Here is a 20,425-nt window from a genome sequence, read left to right on the forward strand (position 1 = left end):
TGTTTCTGTAGTGGTGGGTTGTGGGGGAACCTGGGCCCGCCCTCTACTCCGAGTTCCAGCCCAGGGACCCTAATGGTAGCAGCCGTTGGCAGCCAACCTTTCACTGCCAGAGTTGCTACATTTCCCTGGGCCACTTCCCCACAGCTCTCCTGCTTCTCCCTTACCAACGACTTGAGGGTGTCTTCATTAACCAGCCCTTCAGCCACACTTCTGCTCCCTGGCTCTCTTCTGCCTGACTGGAGTGAGCCATTTTATAGTATCAGAGGGGCCTTACAGTCAGGTGGTCACATTAGCTTAATGGCCTCACCTGACTCTGCAGGTTAATTGGAGTCAGATGTTCTCATTAGCCTGGAGCAGCCCCTGCTCTGGTCAGTCAGGGAACAGAAAACTGTTAATCCAGTGTCCAGTATATCTGCCTTCAGCTGCTCTGCTGTACCTGGCTAAAGTGGCCATCTATAAAACCAGGGTGAGGAGGTTGGCCGATGGAGTCTCCTGCGACTGCGGGGCCTATTTCCGATCCTCCGTCCGTTCACGCCTCCAGGCAGAGTTCCTCTGGGCGGCGTCCACCGACTCCCTTGAGGCCTTTGAGGAGCAGTGGGCGCTGTCTGGGGTTCTCTGCTCGGTGTCCCCGTCCGGTTCCCTTCTTTTGACCCTTTGACCGCACTCCCGTCCCTGTTTTTCATTAGTTGTCCCCCGCAATTTTTTGGCCTCCAGGTCCTGTGGATCTCCCCCTTAGGCTGGGGGGGGATCCTTTAGCGGTGGGCGAGCTTTGCCCGCCCACTTCCTGGATCCCAATAGGGCTGCTCTGCTGTACCTGGCTAAAGTGGCCATCTATAAAACCAGGGTGAGGAGGTTGGCCGATGGAGCCTCCTGCGACCGCGGGGCCTATTTCCGATCCTCTGTCCGTTCACGCCTCCGGGCAGAGTTCCTCTGGGCGGCGTCCACTGACTCCCTTGACGCCTTTGAGGAGCGGTGGGCGCTGTCCGGGGTTCTCTGCTCGGTGTCCCCGTCCGGTTCCCTTCGTTTGACCCTTTGACCGCACTCCCGTCCCTGTTGGTCATTAGTTGTCCCCCGTAATTATTTTGTTTCCCAGGTCCTGTGGACCCCCCCTTAGGCTGGGGTGGGGGGGTCCTTTAGCAGTGGACGGGCTTCTCCCGCCCACTTCCTGGATCCCAATAAGGCTACTCTGCTGTACCGGACCTTTTCATCGGGCCCCTGCCCCGTGGACCCGACCGACCCCCCTGGCCCCTTCACCGTGAGCCGGCTATGCGAGCTGCAGCCGGTCCGGTTCCAGACCGCGCCAAAACAACATCTCTACACGCTCGTGCTCCACACCCTTCATGTCCTCACCCTCGCGTCCCGCCCTGACACAAAGTGGCGGGACCTCCTGCCACCTCTAGAGGGTGAGGAGCCCCGGTGGGCCAGCCTCTATTCCACCTTAGTCCCGAGGCCCACCAGGGATATTAGTTGGCGGCTCCTTCACGTGGCCATGAGCATGGGCGTGTACTTGGCGCGGTTCACCTCAATCCCGGACACCTGCTCCTTTTGCGGCGTGAGGGAAACCCTGGCGCACGTCTACCTGGAGTGCACCAGGCTGGAGCCCCTATTCCAGCTCCTCACGAATATTTTGTTAAGATTTTAGTTGCACTTTTCCCCTCACCTCCTTATCTATGCACTCCCTGTCTGTGACCCCGCTAAGTTGCGGGACCTCCTGGTCAACCTCCTCCTGGCCCTGGCTAAAGTGCCCATCTATAAAACCAGGGTGAGGAGGTTGGCCGATGGAGTCTCCTGTGACTGTGGGGCCTATTTCTGATCCTCTGTCCATTCACGCCTCCGGGCAGAGTTCCTTTGGGCGGCATCCATTGACTCCCTTGACGCCTTTGAGGAGCAGTGGGCACCGTCTGGGGTTCTCTGCTCAGTGTCCCCGTCAGGTTCCCATCGTTTGACCCTTTGACCGCACTCCTGTCCCTGTTGTTCATTAGTTGTCCCCTGTAATTATTTGGTTTTCCAGGTCCTCTGGACCTCCCCCTTAGGCTTGGGGGGAGGGGGGGGAATCCTTTAGCCCACCCACTTCCTGGATCCCAATATGGCTACTCTGCTGTACCCAACTGGCCTGGGTCTATCACACCAACCTAAACTGCCCTTCCTGCAATTTAGGCCCATTGCTTCTTCTCCTGTCCTCAGTGGATAAGGAGAACAATTTCTTTCACCCTCCTCTTTATAACAACCTTTTATGTAAAGGCTTATTGTGTCCCCTCTCCGACTTCTCTTCTCCACACTAAACAAACCCAATTTTTTTCCCCCCAGTCTTTCCTTGCAGATCAGGTTTTCTAGACCTTTAATCATTTTTGTTGCTCTCCTCTGGACTTTCTCTAATTTGTCCACATCTTTCTCTAAGTGTGGTGCACAGAACTGAACACAATACTCCAGTAGAGACCTCATCAGTGCTGGGCAGAGAGGAAGAATTACTTCTTGTGTCTTGCTTACAACACTCCTGCTAATACATCTCAGACTGATGATCCACTATGACCCCCAGATCCCTTTTCACAGTGCTCCTTCCTAGGTAGTCATTTCCCATTTGTGCAACTGCTTGTTCCTTCCTAAGTGGAGTACTTTGCATTTGTCCTTATTGAATTTCATCCTATTTATTTCAGACCATTTCTCCAGTTTGTAAAGATTTTGAATTCTAGTCTTGCCCTTCAAAGCACTTGCAACCCCTCCCATCTTGGTATCATCCACAAACTTTATAAGCATACTCTCCCTGTCATTATTCAAATCACTGATGAATATATTGACTAGAACCAGACCCAGGACAGATCCCTGCTGTAGGGAGGTCACCTGTCCAGGTTTTAGGCAGACAGTTTGGTTTTTGGCTTCTGTGTCCAGGTGCCAGTTAAGGTTGCCAGGTGCCTGGTTTTCAGGGATCTGGCAAGCCTAAATAGCACCCAAATCAAAAGCCTCATTACCACGGGGAGTGGGGAGGTGCCTGGTCATTAACCCATGCCAGCCCCTACCTGCAGGCAGGCTCCTTGTCAGGCTGAAGCAGCTCCCATCCCAGCCCTGGAGCAGAGGGAGCCCAACTGGGGTGGGAGAGGAGGTGGAGACCATACAGTAAGCAATGGCGGGGGGGAGAAGCGAGCAATGAGGTGGGGTCCGGGGGGGGGGGCAGTGGGGCCTCAGGGGTCCAGTTACCCACAATTAGAAACCCTATATCCCTGCTGGACCCCACTCACTATGCCCTTCCAGCTCGAACCATTGATTACTATTCTAAGTATGCTTTTCCAACCAGTTGTGCATCTACCATATAACAGGTTCATCTAGGCTGCATTTTCCTAGTTTATGAGAAGATCATGTGACATGGTATCAAAAGGCTTACTAAAACTGAGGGGCTTCCCCCCCCATCCACAAGGCTTGTTACCATGTCAAAGAAAGTTTGAGATGATTTGTTCTTGACAAGTCCATGTGGACTCTTATCACCTTATCTTCTAGGTGCCTGCAAATTGATTGTTTGATTATTTGCTCCACTGTCTTCCTGGTTACCACACTTAAGCTGACTGGTCTATAATTCCCTGGGTGGTCTTTATTCCCCTTTTTATAAGTAGGGACTGTATTTGCCCTTTCTCAGTCTTCTAGGTTCTTCCCCATCCTCCATGAGTTCTCAAAGATAATCGACTATCTCAGAGATGTCTTCAGCCAGTTTCCTAGGTATTCTAGGATGCATTTCCTACTTGAAGACATCTAACTTTTCTAACTTCTTAACCTGTTCTCTCCCTATTTTAGCCTCCGAGATCCTACCCCATTTACCACTGTTAACCTTTTTGGTGAAAACTGAAGCAGAGAGGCATTTAACGCTTCAGCCATTGCTGTGTTATCTGTTATTGTCTTTCCCTCCTCATTGAGTAATAGGCCTATGCTGTCCTTGGTCTTTTTGTTTTCATGTTGCCCTTTGGTTTCTTGTCTGCACCCAGCTGGGTTGGGGGGGGCAGAGAATGCTGGGCCCAAACCATAGGTAAGTGCAATACCGGCCTATACCAGGGCTAGACTCTCCATTGACTGACACGGCTTCACAGGGTGCCTGGGAAGCGAGTCGTGCAAGGCTAGGTCAACAGGACAGACAGAAGGGCTGGCTAGGTGCAGGGAGAGAGGCACTGCTGCTCCAGGGATGATCTGTGCCCCTGAAATATGCTCAAACCCTTGTAAAGCATGTTCAATCTCAGGATCGCTTCCCAGGGCCTCACAGATGCACTCCAAACTCACATCCTCCAGGGAAAGAACCCCAAACTCCTGCTCCCGGGGGTATGACAACCAGGGCCATGCATTCATCACTGCACATGACTCCATGTAATGTACACCAGATGCTTCCCAGCATTCTCTGCAACCCAGGAAATGTCCATATGGACTCCAGACAAACTCGGATAGGAGACCGGATCCCTAGCAGCAAACCCACGCACAACAGGACCTCTCTGTCCTGTGATGTGGGACAACATCAGACATACATCTCCAACCACCATCCACTCCAGATCCAAGGTTTAGTAAGCATCTCCTCACCAGGTCTGGGGCAGGCTTGATTTCCAGGACTTCAGCAGCCAGATACCTTCTGCAAATGGGCTCCGCTTCATTCTGACTGCCCTTGTGTTCCAACAACACACAGGATCCATCCTTGAACACCCAGTCGGTGAAGGGAGGACATTTCAGAGAGATGTATGCTGCCAAAGAACGGGAGTGCCTAGTCACCATCACAGTCAGAGGGGCAGTGAAGCTGTGCAGATGACGCAGGACAGAACGGCGCTAGGGCGTCACTGTAAGGAACAATGCAGTGACCACATTTACCAGTGACGCCCTAGCACCGTGCTGTCCCTGTCCCAGGCTCATCCTGCCAACGTGACACTCAGAGGACACATTGGGCATTCCATGTCCTGGGACAGAGCTGCTGGCGGCCCTGATGGGGCTGGGGCATTTCAGGAGAAAACAGATATCAGTGTGATGAATAAAGCATTACTGGACTAGGGAGGCCCTGCCCCTCCACAGGTGCACCGCATGGTCCCAGTGGATGAACAGTTTGACAGGATCAGGGTAGCCCAGGAGAAGGGAGACTGGGATGTTCTCATCCCAGGCAGCGTAGAGGATACACTGGGGGAGAAGAGCCCCTAAAAGAGGGGAGGCATAGTCAGCTTCGCAGTGAACTGGCTGGTCACACAGGCCAGGGGCTGAGGCCAGGGCACCAGCAGACTCTGGTCAACATACTACAAGCTCAGCTAACTTCATCTGGGTCAAAGTCAATCTCCACCGTTCACCTACGCAGTGCAGTCGCACACCTTCCGTTACCCCAGCACAACTTGGGTGTAGAGCAGCCCCTCGGTCCACAGCACAGCCCCACGCAGGCCCCGGCTTGGGGTGGGAGCTCACAGGAATCTGCCAGTACTTGCTGCCGTTTCCATGTCAGCAGCAGAGCTGCTGTGAGATGACCTGGCCTTCGCCTCTTTGCCCTCCCCGCAGAGCCAAGGCTGCCATACTCCCCTGCTGGGCTGTCAGAGCTAAGCACAGCCAGCCTGGCAATGCCCGGAGTCCCTCCCCCCCATGCTGCTGACCTGCTGTCTGTAAGCCATCGTGCTGTCTGGAGTACAACAGGCCGTCACAGGTGCCTGTGAGGGGGCTGCAGCTCACTCCAGTGTCACACACAGGACACTCGGACTGACAGTCCTGCCCCATATAGCCCGGAACACACCCTGCATTAGGAAATAGACACACGTGATCCAACCCCTTCCCTCTGAGGAATCCCCTGCGTCCCTCCAGCTCCAACATCCTGGCCCACCACTCTCTGGAGCTCCATGCAGGACCACAGAAGGGAGGTGATCCCAGGCAAGGGGAGCAGAGACTGTCTGCGGACTTGGATCCCCCGCAGGGCAAAGGCACATGCTGCAGCTACAGCACCCAGGCTCTCTGACAGCTGTGGGCAAAACCTCCTGGCCCTGCTTTCAGAGGCAAGAAGGAACCGCTGCAGCCTGCAGGGAAAGGGGCAAGTGAATGGTTCCCCAGGTACCTGCTTTGATGTGCACAGCAGCTGCTGGGTCCATGGCTGGATCCTCCAGGTTCACCAAGCGTGTCCCACGATAGAGGTAGTACGAGCCGGCCTTGCTGACCACCGCGCTGCAGCCCCAGCCCAGGGAGGTGCATTGTGCTTTGGCATCTGGCAGGGAGGAGAAGCTCCCCTCTGCAGACAAGCTTCCATAAAAGGATTTCCCAGAGACCTCCACGTAGAACCCTGCAGGGGCAGAGGAGCCCAGTGGGTGGTTATTCCAGGATCAGCCTCACACATGCTCCCTTGGGCAGATCCTCCCAGAAGCAAAGCTGCTGTCCATGCACCCAGGATGGTAACATGCCCATCCCCAGCCCCCACAGCCTCCCAGCCTGTCCAACCTGCGCTGCCCCTGCACACAACAGCACCCGTTGCTCTGCACCACGCGGAGCAGTGGGAGAATGAACAAGGCACCCACAGCCCCGGGATCCTCCAGCAAGAAAAACCCCCACGCCAGACTGGACATCCAGGCTCCTTTCCAGAAGCCTAGCAGATGGCTCTGCAGATTCTTACTGTTGCTCTGCGGGGTCTGACACACCCAGTGGTGAGGTCTCTGGCACGCCTCCTCCTTCAGGAAGCCAGACTGCAGCAGCAAGACACAGACCATTTCACTAGGAACCTCTGCAGGAAGAATCCAGCTGGAACCAGAGAGTGGTGGAGAAGCATCAGTGAGGAGCAGCATGGTGGGGTGGTGAAGTGCCACATCCCAGCATGCACTAGAGGGGTCACTTCCAGGGCACGGGGCTCAGTTTAGCCACATAAACACCAAATTCACCAGTAAGACAGACCTGGCACTGCAACTGGGTGGCTCACAAGGGCTTACGGCTAAGAACTTGGAATGGCCTCTAGCTGGACGTGCACCACAGCTGAGCCCTGTGCCAGGCTTCTGGGCAAGGCAATGGAAGTTCCCGTCATCCCTTACACTTCTGCAAAGGTCAAGCGCAACGTCCAGCGGTTGCACGTGTGCTCCCATGCACATAGATGGTGCTGCCCTGGTGGCACCATTGTTCCTGAGCTCAGGGACAGCTGGCTGCCCATCGCCAGGGGGCAAACTGCATGAGGCTCAGGGCTTCTTACCTGTGCAAATCCTTGTTAAAGGAGGTCCCATCGGCCCATTTGTGCAGAGAACCCCTGCGGACACCATGCAAACCAGTCCAGACGCTCCAAGGCAACTCCTCTTGCAACCAGCTCTAGGGTTAGCACAAGGCAGCTAGTTCTGTGTTTGATGAAGTGCTAGACACCGATGCCGAAGACTAAAAACATCTCAGCATCTACTCACCTAGTACAGTCACCTCTAGCTACAAATGCAATTGCTTGAACACTAACATTCAAGACAGCAGGAAGGGATGAGATGTGAACCCTCTGAGCTCCTTGTCTGTGCGTTGGGGAGGGAGGGAAACGCCTCCATCAATGGGGAGCACATCACATCTATGTCCCAAAAGCAGGGCTGGCCCACAACATTTTGGCACCTGAGGTGGGGAGCTCAAATGACACCCCCCATACCCCCTCACTTGGGCCAAAACTTTGAAACTCTGGGTCCTAGTGATGGCACACCCCCCCCACACCCACATGCTGCTGCCTCAGTTCACCTCATGGTAAGGCCAGCCTGTGACGAAACGGGACTGTTCTTAATGTTTCCTCTGAATAGTGTGGGGGTGCCTCAGTTTCCCCTATGCAGTTCTTAAGTAACTAGGTGGTGGGATAAGGGTGTATGATCGTTGCAGAGCCCTAGAGGACAGGTGTGTACAGGGGTCTGGACACAGAGAATGGCCGACACCCTGTTTCCTGGCAACTGATGGCTTGGCCCTTCCCCCCTGCAAGGTGAGAGCTAAAGGGTTGGAGAACAAAGTAATCAGGTGCCCTCCTGGCCCGGAAAGGGACAAAGCCCAGAGGAGGAGGGGCTAGAGGGGGAGTCACTTTGGGGCTGGCTGGGGACATGGAGTGAACTGCAGACGTGGTTGTCTGGCTCACTGCCCGCCCCCCCCAAAATGGACCCAGCTGAGGGGTCCTGTTCTCTGCACCTACAAACTCTGTTTTAGACCATGTTCCTGTCGTCTAATAAACCTTCTGTTTTACTGGCTGGCTGAGAGTCACGTCTGACTGTAGAGTTGGGGTTCAGGACCCTCTGGCTTCCCCAGGACCCCGCCTGGGCGGACTCACTGGGGGAAGTGCACGGAGGGGCAGAGGATGCTGAATGCTCCGAGGTCAGACCCAGGAAGATGGAAGTTGTGTGAGCTGTGTGTTCTGAGGACAGTCTGCTCACAGAAAGGAGACTTCCCCAGAGTCCTGCCTGGCTTCGTAGGGAGCAGTTCCAGAGCATCGCCCGGGGGCTCCATGACACAGCCCTGCCCAAAAGCACCAACACACCTGCAGGGCCCTCTGCAGAGACACTCATGTTATGAAGAAATCCTGATGCAAAGAATTAAGCAGCACCTTATCACACCCTTCAGCCATTGCTCAGCCTCCAGGGAATGGTTAGCACTGGAGAGAGACTCCACTCTAAGGAATCTAAGTTTCAAGATTCTTGGTTTCTTCATACAGAGAAGGATGTTCAGGTCTGAACTCTTGGGGAAGCAGAGGGGAAGAGCAATGAGCAGTGGGAAAGTAAAGCCAAAATTCGCATGGCTATCCCACAGGCAATGCTAATGACACAGGGAACTAGCAACCAACCCCCCAGAGAGTCCAGAGGGGGCCAAATGTCATCTAGCCCTGTGACCGTCCAACACTGTGACAACTGCTCATGGGCTCAGTGAGGATTTGTCTGCTGCAGTTTGTGGCCATGTTTTAAACTCGAGTTAACTGACTGCCAGGTATCTTGAGTTAACACACACGACTGTAAATGCTAATCTGCCTCGACCAATTAACATGTTCAAATTCCAGCTTGCCTTGTCTATACTAGGATTTGAACAGGTGCTAGTTAATACAGGTTAGTGAGCAGGTTAACACCACAGCCCTCGATGGTCCCCTGGCACTAGGCAGTCTAACGTTTACAGTCATGTCAGTTACCTCTAGCCTAGCCAGACCCCAGGGCCCAGTCCCTGGGCAAAGGATGCTCACCCGATCTTCTGGGCTGCTCAGAGTGAGGAGGCTCCCATTTTGGAATCTCTGACAGTACTTCAGGGCCTGATTCCATTCCAGGGCAGCACCTGCTACAATGTGGAGGCATTTATCTTTCCTGGATCTCCAGCTCTGGGCTCGGGGGCAATGCACGTCTGAGGGGAAAGACAAACCAAAGCTGTGTCAGGATCACAGCGCTCCAGCCTCTGGTAAACACCCCACTGCCCAGAGACGAGCTCACAGCTGTGCAGAAGATCAGCTAAGGCAGTGGGGCCCAAGGCTTGAACACAGCATTTCCAAAAGGCCACGGGTCACCATCAAAGCTCAGGGGCAGCTTCTCCGCTGTGTTCTGCTCCCTTTGCACTGCCACGGTGGCATAAAAGGAGCAGAAATCCCTGCATACAGAGCTACACCTCTCTCTGCATAGGGCGACCATGTTTCCCCAAACCGAAAACGGGACACTTTCCCGAGCGCCCAGCAAGCTCAGCTCTCAATGCTTGGGGGAGGGGGGTGGATCTGCATCACTCAGCACTTCCTCCTACCAGTGCCCGACGAAAGGCACAGTGAGATGTGCCTTATCGCCTGTCTGGCCGCACTGCTCCAGGAGCTGGCTGGTCTCACCTCTCTTCGGGGGCTGTGGGGGGGGAGGGGGGGGGCAGGGAGCCATCCAGTGCCAGAGGCTGCCCTAGGCTCAGGCAGAGCCAGTCAAGCCCCTGCCCTGCTCTCCCACAGCCCAGCAGGGAAGCCTCTGAAAGAGCAGCCAGAGCTACTCTCCTCCCCCTGCAATGCAGCAGGTGACCAGCGGAGGAGCTGCTGAGCAGCTGCTGCAGGGAAGGGGCAGCACATGCTGGGGGCACTCCTGGCCCATGTCAGAGTTGCCCCGGGAGCCAGCTGGGAGAGGTGCTGCCCCCACCTCCGGAGAACCACCGGAGCGATTCACACCCTGGCCTTCTCCATGGGCTGTGTGCTTCGGGACACATCCACTAATCCCAGCCAGACACAGAGCCTGCGGCGCAGTGCCTTTGAGGCCACTTTTCAGAACCCTGAGCACAGAGGTGGCTCCTGAGCTGTGGGTGGGAGCCCTCTGAAGTGGGGCAGGGGTTCCAAACAAGGGTGCCCCATCCAGCCATGACTGCTCCTGCTTAGCCATATGGGAAGTGCAGGGTGGCAGCCCCCCTACTGGCCTGGCCTTGCTCCCAGCAGGAACATTCAGGGCTCTGGCCGAGTTAGCCACTGCAGATATGGACAGGAACTTCCCCTCCCCAAGTGTGCAGAGGGAAGGAGAGAGGGTAGCGAGCCATTTAGAGAGGGAAACCAGACGAAGCATGTGCGAAGGACATCTTCACTATCACCTTCATCTAGTGCAAAGCGTAGGGCATGGGAGGAGCACTTCTGCAGGAAGAGCCGTGGGCTCCTGGGTTTCTGAAAGACGCAGAAGCCGGAGTGCAGATTCTGGAGGCGCTGGTCCGGCAGCAGGCGGAAGGAGCTCCTCCCATCAGAGGAGCAGTCTGAGCTGCACCCAAGCGAGACTCCATCCAGCCCCACCTGTGGGGAAGGCATGGGGTGAGTCACACATGCAGCCATGAGGCTGGGAGAGGGGCCTCTCATCAGGGAAGGAAATTCAGTGCAAAGCACAATTCCTAGAGCCCCATCCTCCCCAGACTGTACTCTAGCTCCCAGTCTGCCCCTAAGCAGCAGGGTTTGCCAACTGCCCCGGAGGGGGCGAGTGGCCTATCGCACACCTACCAGGGATCCCCCTTGTCACCTAACAAGGTTGGGGTCTACACATAACAGGGCTGAAGTGCAGCATCCCCTGGCAATGGGACACGTCTAACTCCCACAGGGACTCATGGAACCGACAGGAGGTGCCATCGCTCTGGAGCAGAGACATTACAGGAGAGGGGAGACAACCACAGTAGCCAACTTTTGCATGGTAAATAGGCACCCTGACTTTCACAATAAACCAAAAATCAAGCTAATCCCATTTCAAAACAAGGCCAAAACAAGCCAATCCCTAAGAACCCCAATACTCTACGTGACTAGATCCCCACAGCGTGCAGTCTGGGACTGTGGTGGGCCCCCTGTGCACCCCTGACTCTCTCCCCTCTTGCCCCTGTTTGCCAGGAGCCGATAGAAAAAGAAAGAAAGCAACAAGCAACTCACAATTTCAGCGTTTTTCCCCCCCCACAGGTTTGGCATGTCTGGAGAGGACCTGGCTCTAACATGAAGGTCGGGTTGGATCAACAGGAGCCGCATGCAAACAGCCGCCGCATGCAAACAGCCACCACACGCCGCCCTCCACCCTAACGGGACGGCAGCCCTGCCACAGCTGAGCAGGCAATGCTGTCTCCATGGCCTAGGGAAATTCAGGTCTCCTCCCCGAGATTGCAGAGAGGGGCTCAGTTACATTAACCAGGACCAGAACCAAGATCAGCCCTATTCGCAGCCTGGAGCTCCACAGAACCAGCCAGATGCCCAGCCTGGGCCTGGACTGGAGCTGGTGACTTGGACATGAAGGACTCCACACAGTGCAGAGGGATGTCAGCTCCATTTACCAGCAGACACGAGGAAGGCACCGTGAGGCTGCGGAGTCGGGCGTCCAGCTGCAGTCCCCAGAGGGAGTTCCTGGGGCAGCGCTCCGCAGCAGGCTCCACGTAGACCAGGGCACGCTCTGGATCGGAGCACAGGACTGAGGGGTGTCCCACAAGCCAGAGCAATCCGAGCCACACAAAGCCAGCAGCTGGGGAAGCAGAGTAGACTGGGGTGAGGCCCTGGTGTAGGGACAGGAGCAATGTACCTGCTGTCCAGGCTGGGGGCACACACATTTGCTCTGAGGTTTAGCCAGATCATGCTGCAGGGGAGTGACCCAAAGGCCATGGAGGGCAATCTAGCCAAACCAGTGACCTCACTCTGGGGGCATCCCTGGAACATGTCACGAGGGTGTGAGTGACCTAAGTGGCCTTTTGACTCCCAGTGAGGATGCAGGTTGCTCTCGGAAGACCTGGCTGGTGCTTTGCCCTCTCTGAGTCTGTCTGCATGGCAGAGTTAGCCTAGGCTCCACGCTCCCCACATACAAAAACCTCATCCCTGGTGGTGCCTTCAGTCAAAACAAGCTGGGCCAGCCCAGGGGCATGAGTTAAGCCAGGATACCACTTACTCTCACTTTGCAGTAAGAACGCAGGCTAAATCACCCGAATGCTGATAGGCCTCCAGTGCCTTCCCACAATTCCCCTGTGTGCCACGAAGGACACACAAGTTTCCCCACAACTCACTGGGAAAGGATCACAGAGGCACTCAGCTCACTCAATCACACAGCACCATGGGATATGTCCCCAGACGTCCCATCCACAGGGGCAGCACCAGGGAGGCCTCACTGACTTGGGTGAGGCTGTTCCATCTGGGCTAGGCTAACGCAGGTGCCTGGGCCTGGCAGCCAATAACCCGGGCTAACTCTGCAGTGAAGACATCCCTGGGGGTGCAGCAGTGTGCTCCAGCATCCCCTTCCACTTGCCGCAAGTTAGCCCCGCTCTGGGATAAGATTATACCCTGGCATGGCCCCTCCCTGCGACAGGGATGTGCTGGCTCTCCAGGCAGGGTACCATGGCTCACTGGGCTGGCCTTTCAGCTGGGAGGGCATGATGGGTTCTCATGAAGATCAGCATGGGACTGGAACTCAGGAGACCTGGACTTGAGTCCTGGCTCTGCCCAGGCCCCCGGAATGTCCTGGGCAAGTCACTACATCTCCCTGTGACTCAGTGCCCCTCTGTAACAGCCACCTTCCCGCTCTCTTGGCCTGTCTGTTACATCGTGAGCTCACTGGGACAGGCTCTCCCCACGTGTCGGGGCAGCCCTTGGCACGGTGGGGCCCTGGTTGCCATTGGAGCCATTTGGTGTTAGCATCGTACAACAAACAACAATTCCCGTGGGGTAACTTGGTGTTCCTGGAACGCAGAGCTGGGCAAGCACCTGCAGTCCCATAGCCAGGGACCATCTCTGCTAACAACTTCTAGCAACACACTGACCCCAACCAACCTCCTGGGACTGAGTGAGCGGGGACAGTCCCCCTGGATTGCACCAGACTTGCAGTGCCACCCCCAGGGTCCCAAACAGCAACTTTCACTGCTAAGCAGGAGACAGAGGCACAGTGCCCCTGGGACCATGCTGCCAGACAGCACAGCCAGAATCATCAGGGCTCACTCCAGCACCTGCCATGCAGCCCGGTGCCACAAGAGACAGGGCCACGTACACTTTCTGCCAAGGGCAGTCTCTGCTTCCCATCTCTGGGATACAGCAGGAAGAATCTGGAGGCAGATAAGGGAAGGCTGCGTCTTGCCCTGAGACATTTGTCATGCCCCTCCTTACCTGCACTGTGGCTTGCTGTCGTGATCTCCATGACTCCAGACCTTGCATCAGCCAACTGGCTCCAGCTCATCACGTTCCCAGGAAACTTCCATTTGTCCCTGGAGGCTGCCAGCTGCTTCACAGAGAGCCTGGGGAGGGCTCTGTCCCACAGGTTCACCTCACTCAGCTCCCCCACATACGGGCTGCCCAGAGTAAGACCCCCTGCAATGCCAAACCCACAGAACGAGCTCAGGCACACAAACACACAGCCGCGACCATGGGGCTGGCTTGGGAAGGGGAGAGGGCTCATTGTCACCCCACCACACCCATGGGACGACAGGCATCTGGGCAGCTCTGGTGCCCTGTGCCCAGCTCCTGGGAAGTGGGCGCTGATGGATTCTTGGCGTGGCACTGATGAGTCCACAGACACATCAGCCTCCCCCAGGCTAGAGGGCAGGTCACACTCACCATATTGAGGGGAGAGAAAGTAAAGAGGAGAATAGAGGGTCCCAAGCACTGCTCCCAAACTGAGCTTTGCAACTCACGCACTCAGGCTGTGTCTACACTAGGCTGCTTTTGGGACATTTCCCACCATCACTACCATCAGTACAGCCCCACCGGTGTAGACCGGCCACCAGTGGAGCCCCTCAGAGGTGTTGGGGGCACTAGCATAGACCAGCCACTGGGGGAGCCCCACCCAGGGACTGTAGTATGAACTGTTTGCAACTGTGTTATATCCCATGTTTTCTATCCCTCCTGAGGGCAGGTTTAGACAACATGCAGACTAAATTGCTGGTGGCATCCCTGCCACATCTATTGTCAGCTGATTCAGGATTAGCTGGAGGGAAAGACACAAAGCCTGGTGGTGCAAACAAGGCCTGCGAGAGGCGATGAAAGGAGTTAACAAGAACAGTGCCTGTCAGACACAGGGGCTATATCCCTCCAACACGATCACAGCAGCACACACACACAGCGCACCACGGCACACACGGGTTGTATCCTCAATACACATATTGACACTACAAAACAATCACACCATCACATACATGCAGCCCACTAACCCCCACCCCTTATCATACGCAAATAGGGTGACCAGATGTCCCGATTTTATAGGGACTGTCCCGATATTTGGGGCTTTTTCTTATATAGGCACCTATTACCCCCCACCCCCATCCCCATTTTTCCACATCTGCTATCTGGTCATTCTATATGCAAACCAGCAGTCTCATACATACATACACCAGCACAAACCTCAACACACAGCATACACCAACACACCTAACTACACATACACAGACTTTATCACAATCACACACACCCTGTCACAAAGAGAAGCTGTATCAGATACACAAAACACACATACACCACAGCACATCACACACACAAAAACCACCACCAGAGGCTATATCACATGCATGATCACAAACACACCCACAACCACACGGGATAGCTCAGTGGTTTGAGCATTGGCCTGCTAAACGCAGGGTTGTGAGTTCAATCCTCGAGGGGGCCATTTAGGGATCTGGGGCAAAAAGTGGGGATTGGTCCTGCTTTGAGCAGGGGGTTGGACTTAGATGATCTCCTGAGGTCCCTTCCAGCCCTGATACTCTATATTGTAGAGCCCCACACACACACTTAGAGCCACATTTTCAAAAGCATCCACTAAATCGGTGCTTGTAAATTTGTGCACAGCCCCCTAGTGGGCAGGTGGCCTGGCGTACTCGTGCCAGCTGATGCCACAGCTCAGCTTGCTCGTGTGCGCAGGCAGCATGCAAGTGCTCACCTCAGGTTGGCAGATCGCAGGCCAACAACTCCCTACCCCAAAACCGTACGTGCAAAACTGCAGGTGCCAATTGAGAAGCTGGACTGCAAATGAGGCTCCAAGCTGCACTGCAGCTAGGAACTCCAATAGCAGTTCAGGGGGCCCTGAGCCACAGTCACGTCATAGTGACTGTGTTACTAGCAATGACTATTTCCAAAAGGACAATGCAGTGTCTAACACGCTCTAAGTTTTCTCTTAGCACTCAGCTGCTTTTGTGCAGGCAGAGAGGAGGTGTTGCAGTGGCTGAGGTGTGCTCAGTCACACACAACTCAATGCAGGAGTATTGTGGGTGCCAGTCACTCCCCAGGCATTGTAGCCTGAATGCTGCTCTCTGCTGCTGAAGGGCCCCGGGAGGGAGGCTCACACCCAGTCACCAATTTCTTTTTGGTGCACAAGAGATATTTGGCAGAATCCAGGTCAAGGCCAACAAGCTTACCTTTATCCACAATCTCTGGCTGTCCAACATTCCACTCCCCTCCCACTGCCAGTCCCTTCCACAGAAACCAGGCACTGTCTGCAAAGTCAGGCTCCCAGGGCTCTCCGTCAATGAAGACCATGTAGGGGCTGGCGGACAGGTCACTGGAGATAGAAATGGCAAGATGGTGCCAGGACCCATCCAGGAGAAGACCAGTGGTGCCGCTGAGTATCACAGCCCTGCAAAGGAGGGCAATGGGGTGAATGAAGGCTGAGCAGACTCCCAAATTGGGCATGTCCCTGACCCATAGCCCAGTCGATCAGCTTCCCCTGTCCCCTTCCAAGCTGCCCTTCAGGCCTGGTTCCCAAGCATGGCAGCATCTATTAACTCTTTCACTGCTGGCCGTTGGCCACATTTGCAGAAGGAAGAATGTATGTGGAAAGTTCAGCAGTGAATCTATGGCCAACAGAGTTAAGGACAAGGAGAAAGAATTTTTAAATCTATCAGGAGCAACAGGAAACCTACCGACAGCACAGGTCTGTTATGAGATGGATATGGCAACATAGTCAATAGTGATGCAGAAAGGCAAAAGTGTTCAATCAATACCTCTCCTCTGGATGATTGTCGATGTCATATAATAATGATGAAATAGTTTATTTTCCAATGGCAGTTAAGGATGACATTAAGCAGCTTCAATTAAAAACTTTAAAATCAGCAAGCTCAGGTAACTTGCACCCAAGAGTTTTAAAAGAGTTGGCTTAGGAGCTCTCTGGGGCTTTGATGTTAATGTTTAATCAATCTTAGAAAAACATGGAACTTCCAGAAGATGGAGAGCGAGTGTTGTGCCTATATTTTAAAAGGGTAAACGGGCCAAGCTGGGTAGTTACAGGCCAGTCAGCCTGACACTGATCCCACACAAGATCATGGAATGGAGATCACCCTGGCAAACCCAGAGCAGCCCAGCACATCCCATCCCAGAGAGGGCAGCAGGCACACACACACACTCACTCTTCCTAGCCCCAGCCAAGCAGGAAGACGCCCATTGGTGGCGAGGGACATCACTCACCCTTTGAGCCAAAACTCCAGGCCTGCTGGAGCCAAGAGGAAGAGTGCGAGCTCGGCCGGCCTCGATCTCACCACGTAACTGAGGAGCCCCATCTTGTTGGCGGAGGCAAAGGTGCTTCGGATCCACAGGCCCAGGGTGAAGCTGCTCAGGTAGCGGGCAGCTGCATTCTCCAGCCGCATGGCGCTTCTCAGAGCTGGGTTGCCGCTAGGGAAACGCATGGCGGATGAAACCCGATACTCTAGTGAGGATGCAAAGAGAGCAGCCATTAAACCAGTGCTGACCCATAAGCCAGCACAAGGCCAGTGGGGCCCCCAGGGAGCCCAGCACCAGGCGCAGCCTGTAGCCCTGCTACCTGGACTCTCACAGGCCTAAATGCTTTGCTGCTCTAAGGGTTCTCTTCCCTCCCACAGGAATAGTCAGAGATAGGCCTGAGCCCCAAACCTGCCCTATGCCTGGGGTATGAGGATCTGGGGTTTGAATCTGAACGAACCAGGGCCCTGCTCCCTCTTTGGGACCACCCTGCTTCTTCTTCCCAGAAGGCTATGTGCCACTCCACATGACCAGGGCTGGATTAACAGCTCACCCCAACACCAGTGGACAGGAGACATCCTGCAGCCACCAGTTGTCACTCTCCAAGCACACCACATCCAAGGCCTGAGCGTCACCCTGCTGAGTGTCACCCTACCACCCACCCCTGAGCGTCACCCTACCACCCACAGTGCACCACTGCTGGGCACAGGGGAGCGGCCTATTTTGCTCAGTGTGCTCTACTCATCAGTGGTACCCTCAGGAGGACACTGACTAGGGCAGATGCTTCCCTCGGTTATTGTCGCTGGCTCCAGATCACATGGGCTCGGCCTACGTACAGCCAGAATCACAGGTGTTAAGGTCATAAGAGATCACTAGATCTCCTAGACCTCATGTGTATGACAGGCCACCAATACCACTCAGCATCCACAATCGAATTGAGACCAAAGGATTACAGCCCTGAGGAGACTACACTACGATGTGCCACAGGCAGAGAATAGGAGGAACTGAGGTGCACCAGCGCACGAGGTCCCCGCAATGGCAGGGGAATAGTTCACCTTTCAAGAACAGTAAGGGATCAGCAGGCCAAATGGATGTCATCAGTTATCACGGCGCAAGCCCAGTGAGGCTGCATGGCTCCGATGGAGGGCAGGACTTGGTTCCTCAGCACGGACTTGGACTCAGTTCACCATTCTGTGCATGCCAGGAGCCAGGACAAAAATCTAAAACCTCATTCCCCTCTCTAGTGAGCAGCTCATGCACGCAGGGTGATGCCCCTGGGACATGGTGTGTTTGGAGAGCAACTGCAGAACAGCTATTGCCCACTGCCATTGGGGTGAGCTGCTAGCCCACCCTGGCCAGACAGAGTGGCTGCTCACCCAGCTGCCCCTGGGGTGGGGGAGTTCAGACCCTGAGACACCAGCGGGGAGGGGTCTGGGACTCAGACCCACAAATGGGGACAGTTCTGCCCCTTGACACTCCTGGGGATCTGCTGACTAACAGGGGTCTGTTTCTACCATCCCTGTTCTGAGGAGATCTGCAGCAGAAGCCAGCCTCCCACACCTCAGGCAGAATGAATGCAGCTCCACTGCCCCCTCTGTAAGCCACTTGCTGCTCCCCTTGCCCCCAGTGGGGCACGTGGCACAGCCCCACAGGGACCCCTAGTATATCAGCTGGCTCCTCAACATTAAGCCTTCGCAGAGTAAAACCACACCAGGCAGGGGCCTCGGAACTATCCTTGGCACAGCGGGCGTGCCTGGCAGCCGCCAGCCAGAGGGTCAATAGGAGTCCCCCAGGCCCATGTCCCAGGCACTCTGCACGCAGCTGCATATTGGTGCTGATGAAAAAGCCAGACTGAAAGCCCTGGGGACCGACCACCTTCAGCGGGCACAACCACAGCATGGGCAATGGCAGACCAAGCTTCCCCTAGACTAACCCCAAACCCCCGCAATGAGCCTCCAACCTGCCCTGGAGGGGAGAGAGGGGCTCTGTGGACCAGTCTGCTGTTGGCCCTGCCTGCTCTCTGGACTACCCAACAGATGAGCATTGCATTGCACCACTGACCTGGCCAGGCTGGCACCCATGGCCCGGAGGTGAAGGTCTCTGTACCCCACACAGTGCCATGGGCCAGCCAGTCCGCACTAAGCAAATCAGTGCTAGCTGCAATGGTGAGTGTGTGCTGTTGACACTTGGCCACTAGGAAATGGGCTGAGATCACCAATTCACTTCATACAGCCCCCAGATTACTCCTGGCCTGGGTCTGATTGGAACCAATGAGCTCGGATTTCTCTTTCTAACACAGCTCCCAGGATGTGTGTTTACCTAGAGATGCATTTGCCACGGTCACTCCGGAGATGAGCAAGGAGCCAAGGTTAGCAAAGGAGATCGCCCGGTCACTGAACACTCGGAAATGCTCCTGGTGGTTGAAGAAACCAATCATGCCAGCCGGGAAAGTGATGAAGCCCCATGTATTGAGCCCAGCAGAAAAGGGCACTGGAACTAACTCCTTCTGCACCAAATCCCCGGTGAATTCGGCAGCTACACTGCCGTACACCTGTGTGGCACTGGACTCTAGGCGCAGCTGGAAGAGCGCTGTCCTGGTGTGGGCCTTCATCAGCATCACAGTGCACACAGAATAGCGGGGCAAGGAGAAAACGACATCAGCCGTGGCATACGGGCCCATCCCGCCGGGGAGGGGGAACTCCACAGGAGCAGGGAGCCCGCAAGAACCTGGCAACGAAGCACACACTGGGTTAGCTGCAGGCTGCAGTCGGAGGCTCTTGCCCCATGCAGCATCCTTTCCAGAGAGCTGGGGTGCCAATGGAGCTAAGCGGAGCTTGGGCTCTGTGCGGGGCTGTAAGCATGTGGGACTCACCGCTGCAGTGCCTCTTGCTGGTGTCCTGGGAATCAGCTTTACTTCCAGCCTTGGAGCGCCCTCTGCAGGCCGGTGTCCCCCCTATGCTGGGCCCCCATGTCCCTCCCGGACCCGGTGCCCCTTGTATGCTGGGGTGCTGCCCCCAGCAGTAACCCCTCACTTGCAGGGTCTCCTCTCCCCTCCCCAGAGAACCTCCATCCCCCTATCCCTACCTTGCCTCAGTCGTAGGCTACTGCCAGTCACCAGCTAGCCCCCGCACCCTGGGGCAGACTGCAGCGTAAGCCACTCATCACAGACAAGGCTGAGTTTGGACCTGCTGCCTCTGTCTAACCTTAGGCCGCCCCCTGCAACCCCAGTACCTGTTGGGCCTAATACTAGGCCGCAGCCTGGGGCTTTCCTGGCTGGAGCTCCCCCAGCCCTGCTCCAATCTAGGTACTCTGTTTAGGTCCCTGCAGCCAGGTCCCTCCCTCTCAGAAGCTAGAGAGAGTCTCCTGAGCTACAGCCCAGCAGCCCCTTTATAGGGTCAGCTGAGTCTGTTTGGGGCGTGGCCACAGTTGAGCCTGCCTCCCAATCAGCCCAGCCTAAGGCTCCCAGCCCCGGCCCTCTCCCAGGGCTGGCTTTTACCCCTTTGGGCTGGGAGCGGGTGACCGCCCCGCTACGGGGGCTAACAGCAATGTTCTCATCCGCAGCCAGTGCCAGGATGGGAACAGCACAGGGTCCGGACCATGAGTCTTTCTGCACCTTGT

The 20,425-nt window shown here is 55.5% G+C and overlaps 1 protein-coding gene across 1 annotated transcript in view; it reads right to left on the reverse strand.

Moving 5' to 3' along the window:
- Positions 1 to 20,425, reverse strand: part of LOC119563858 — a 58,535-nt gene that overhangs the window by 31,077 nt on the left and 7,033 nt on the right. Inside the window, exons 6-17 of the mRNA XM_037880003.2 lie at positions 19,127 to 19,534; positions 16,778 to 17,015; positions 15,733 to 15,950; positions 13,496 to 13,696; positions 11,689 to 11,873; positions 10,486 to 10,678; positions 9,134 to 9,288; positions 7,154 to 7,266; positions 6,590 to 6,714; positions 6,041 to 6,262; positions 5,589 to 5,726; positions 4,549 to 4,706 (exon numbers count right to left, since the gene is read on the reverse strand). Of these exons, the coding sequence (XP_037735931.2) occupies positions 4,549 to 4,706; positions 5,589 to 5,726; positions 6,041 to 6,262; positions 6,590 to 6,714; positions 7,154 to 7,266; positions 9,134 to 9,288; positions 10,486 to 10,678; positions 11,689 to 11,873; positions 13,496 to 13,696; positions 15,733 to 15,950; positions 16,778 to 17,015; positions 19,127 to 19,534 (2,354 nt within the window). The remainder of the gene's footprint in view (positions 1 to 4,548; positions 4,707 to 5,588; positions 5,727 to 6,040; positions 6,263 to 6,589; positions 6,715 to 7,153; positions 7,267 to 9,133; positions 9,289 to 10,485; positions 10,679 to 11,688; positions 11,874 to 13,495; positions 13,697 to 15,732; positions 15,951 to 16,777; positions 17,016 to 19,126; positions 19,535 to 20,425) is intronic.

The sequence above is a fragment of the Chelonia mydas genome, chromosome 16 (genome assembly GCF_015237465.2).
Source record: "Chelonia mydas isolate rCheMyd1 chromosome 16, rCheMyd1.pri.v2, whole genome shotgun sequence".
NCBI lineage: Eukaryota > Metazoa > Chordata > Testudines > Cheloniidae > Chelonia > Chelonia mydas.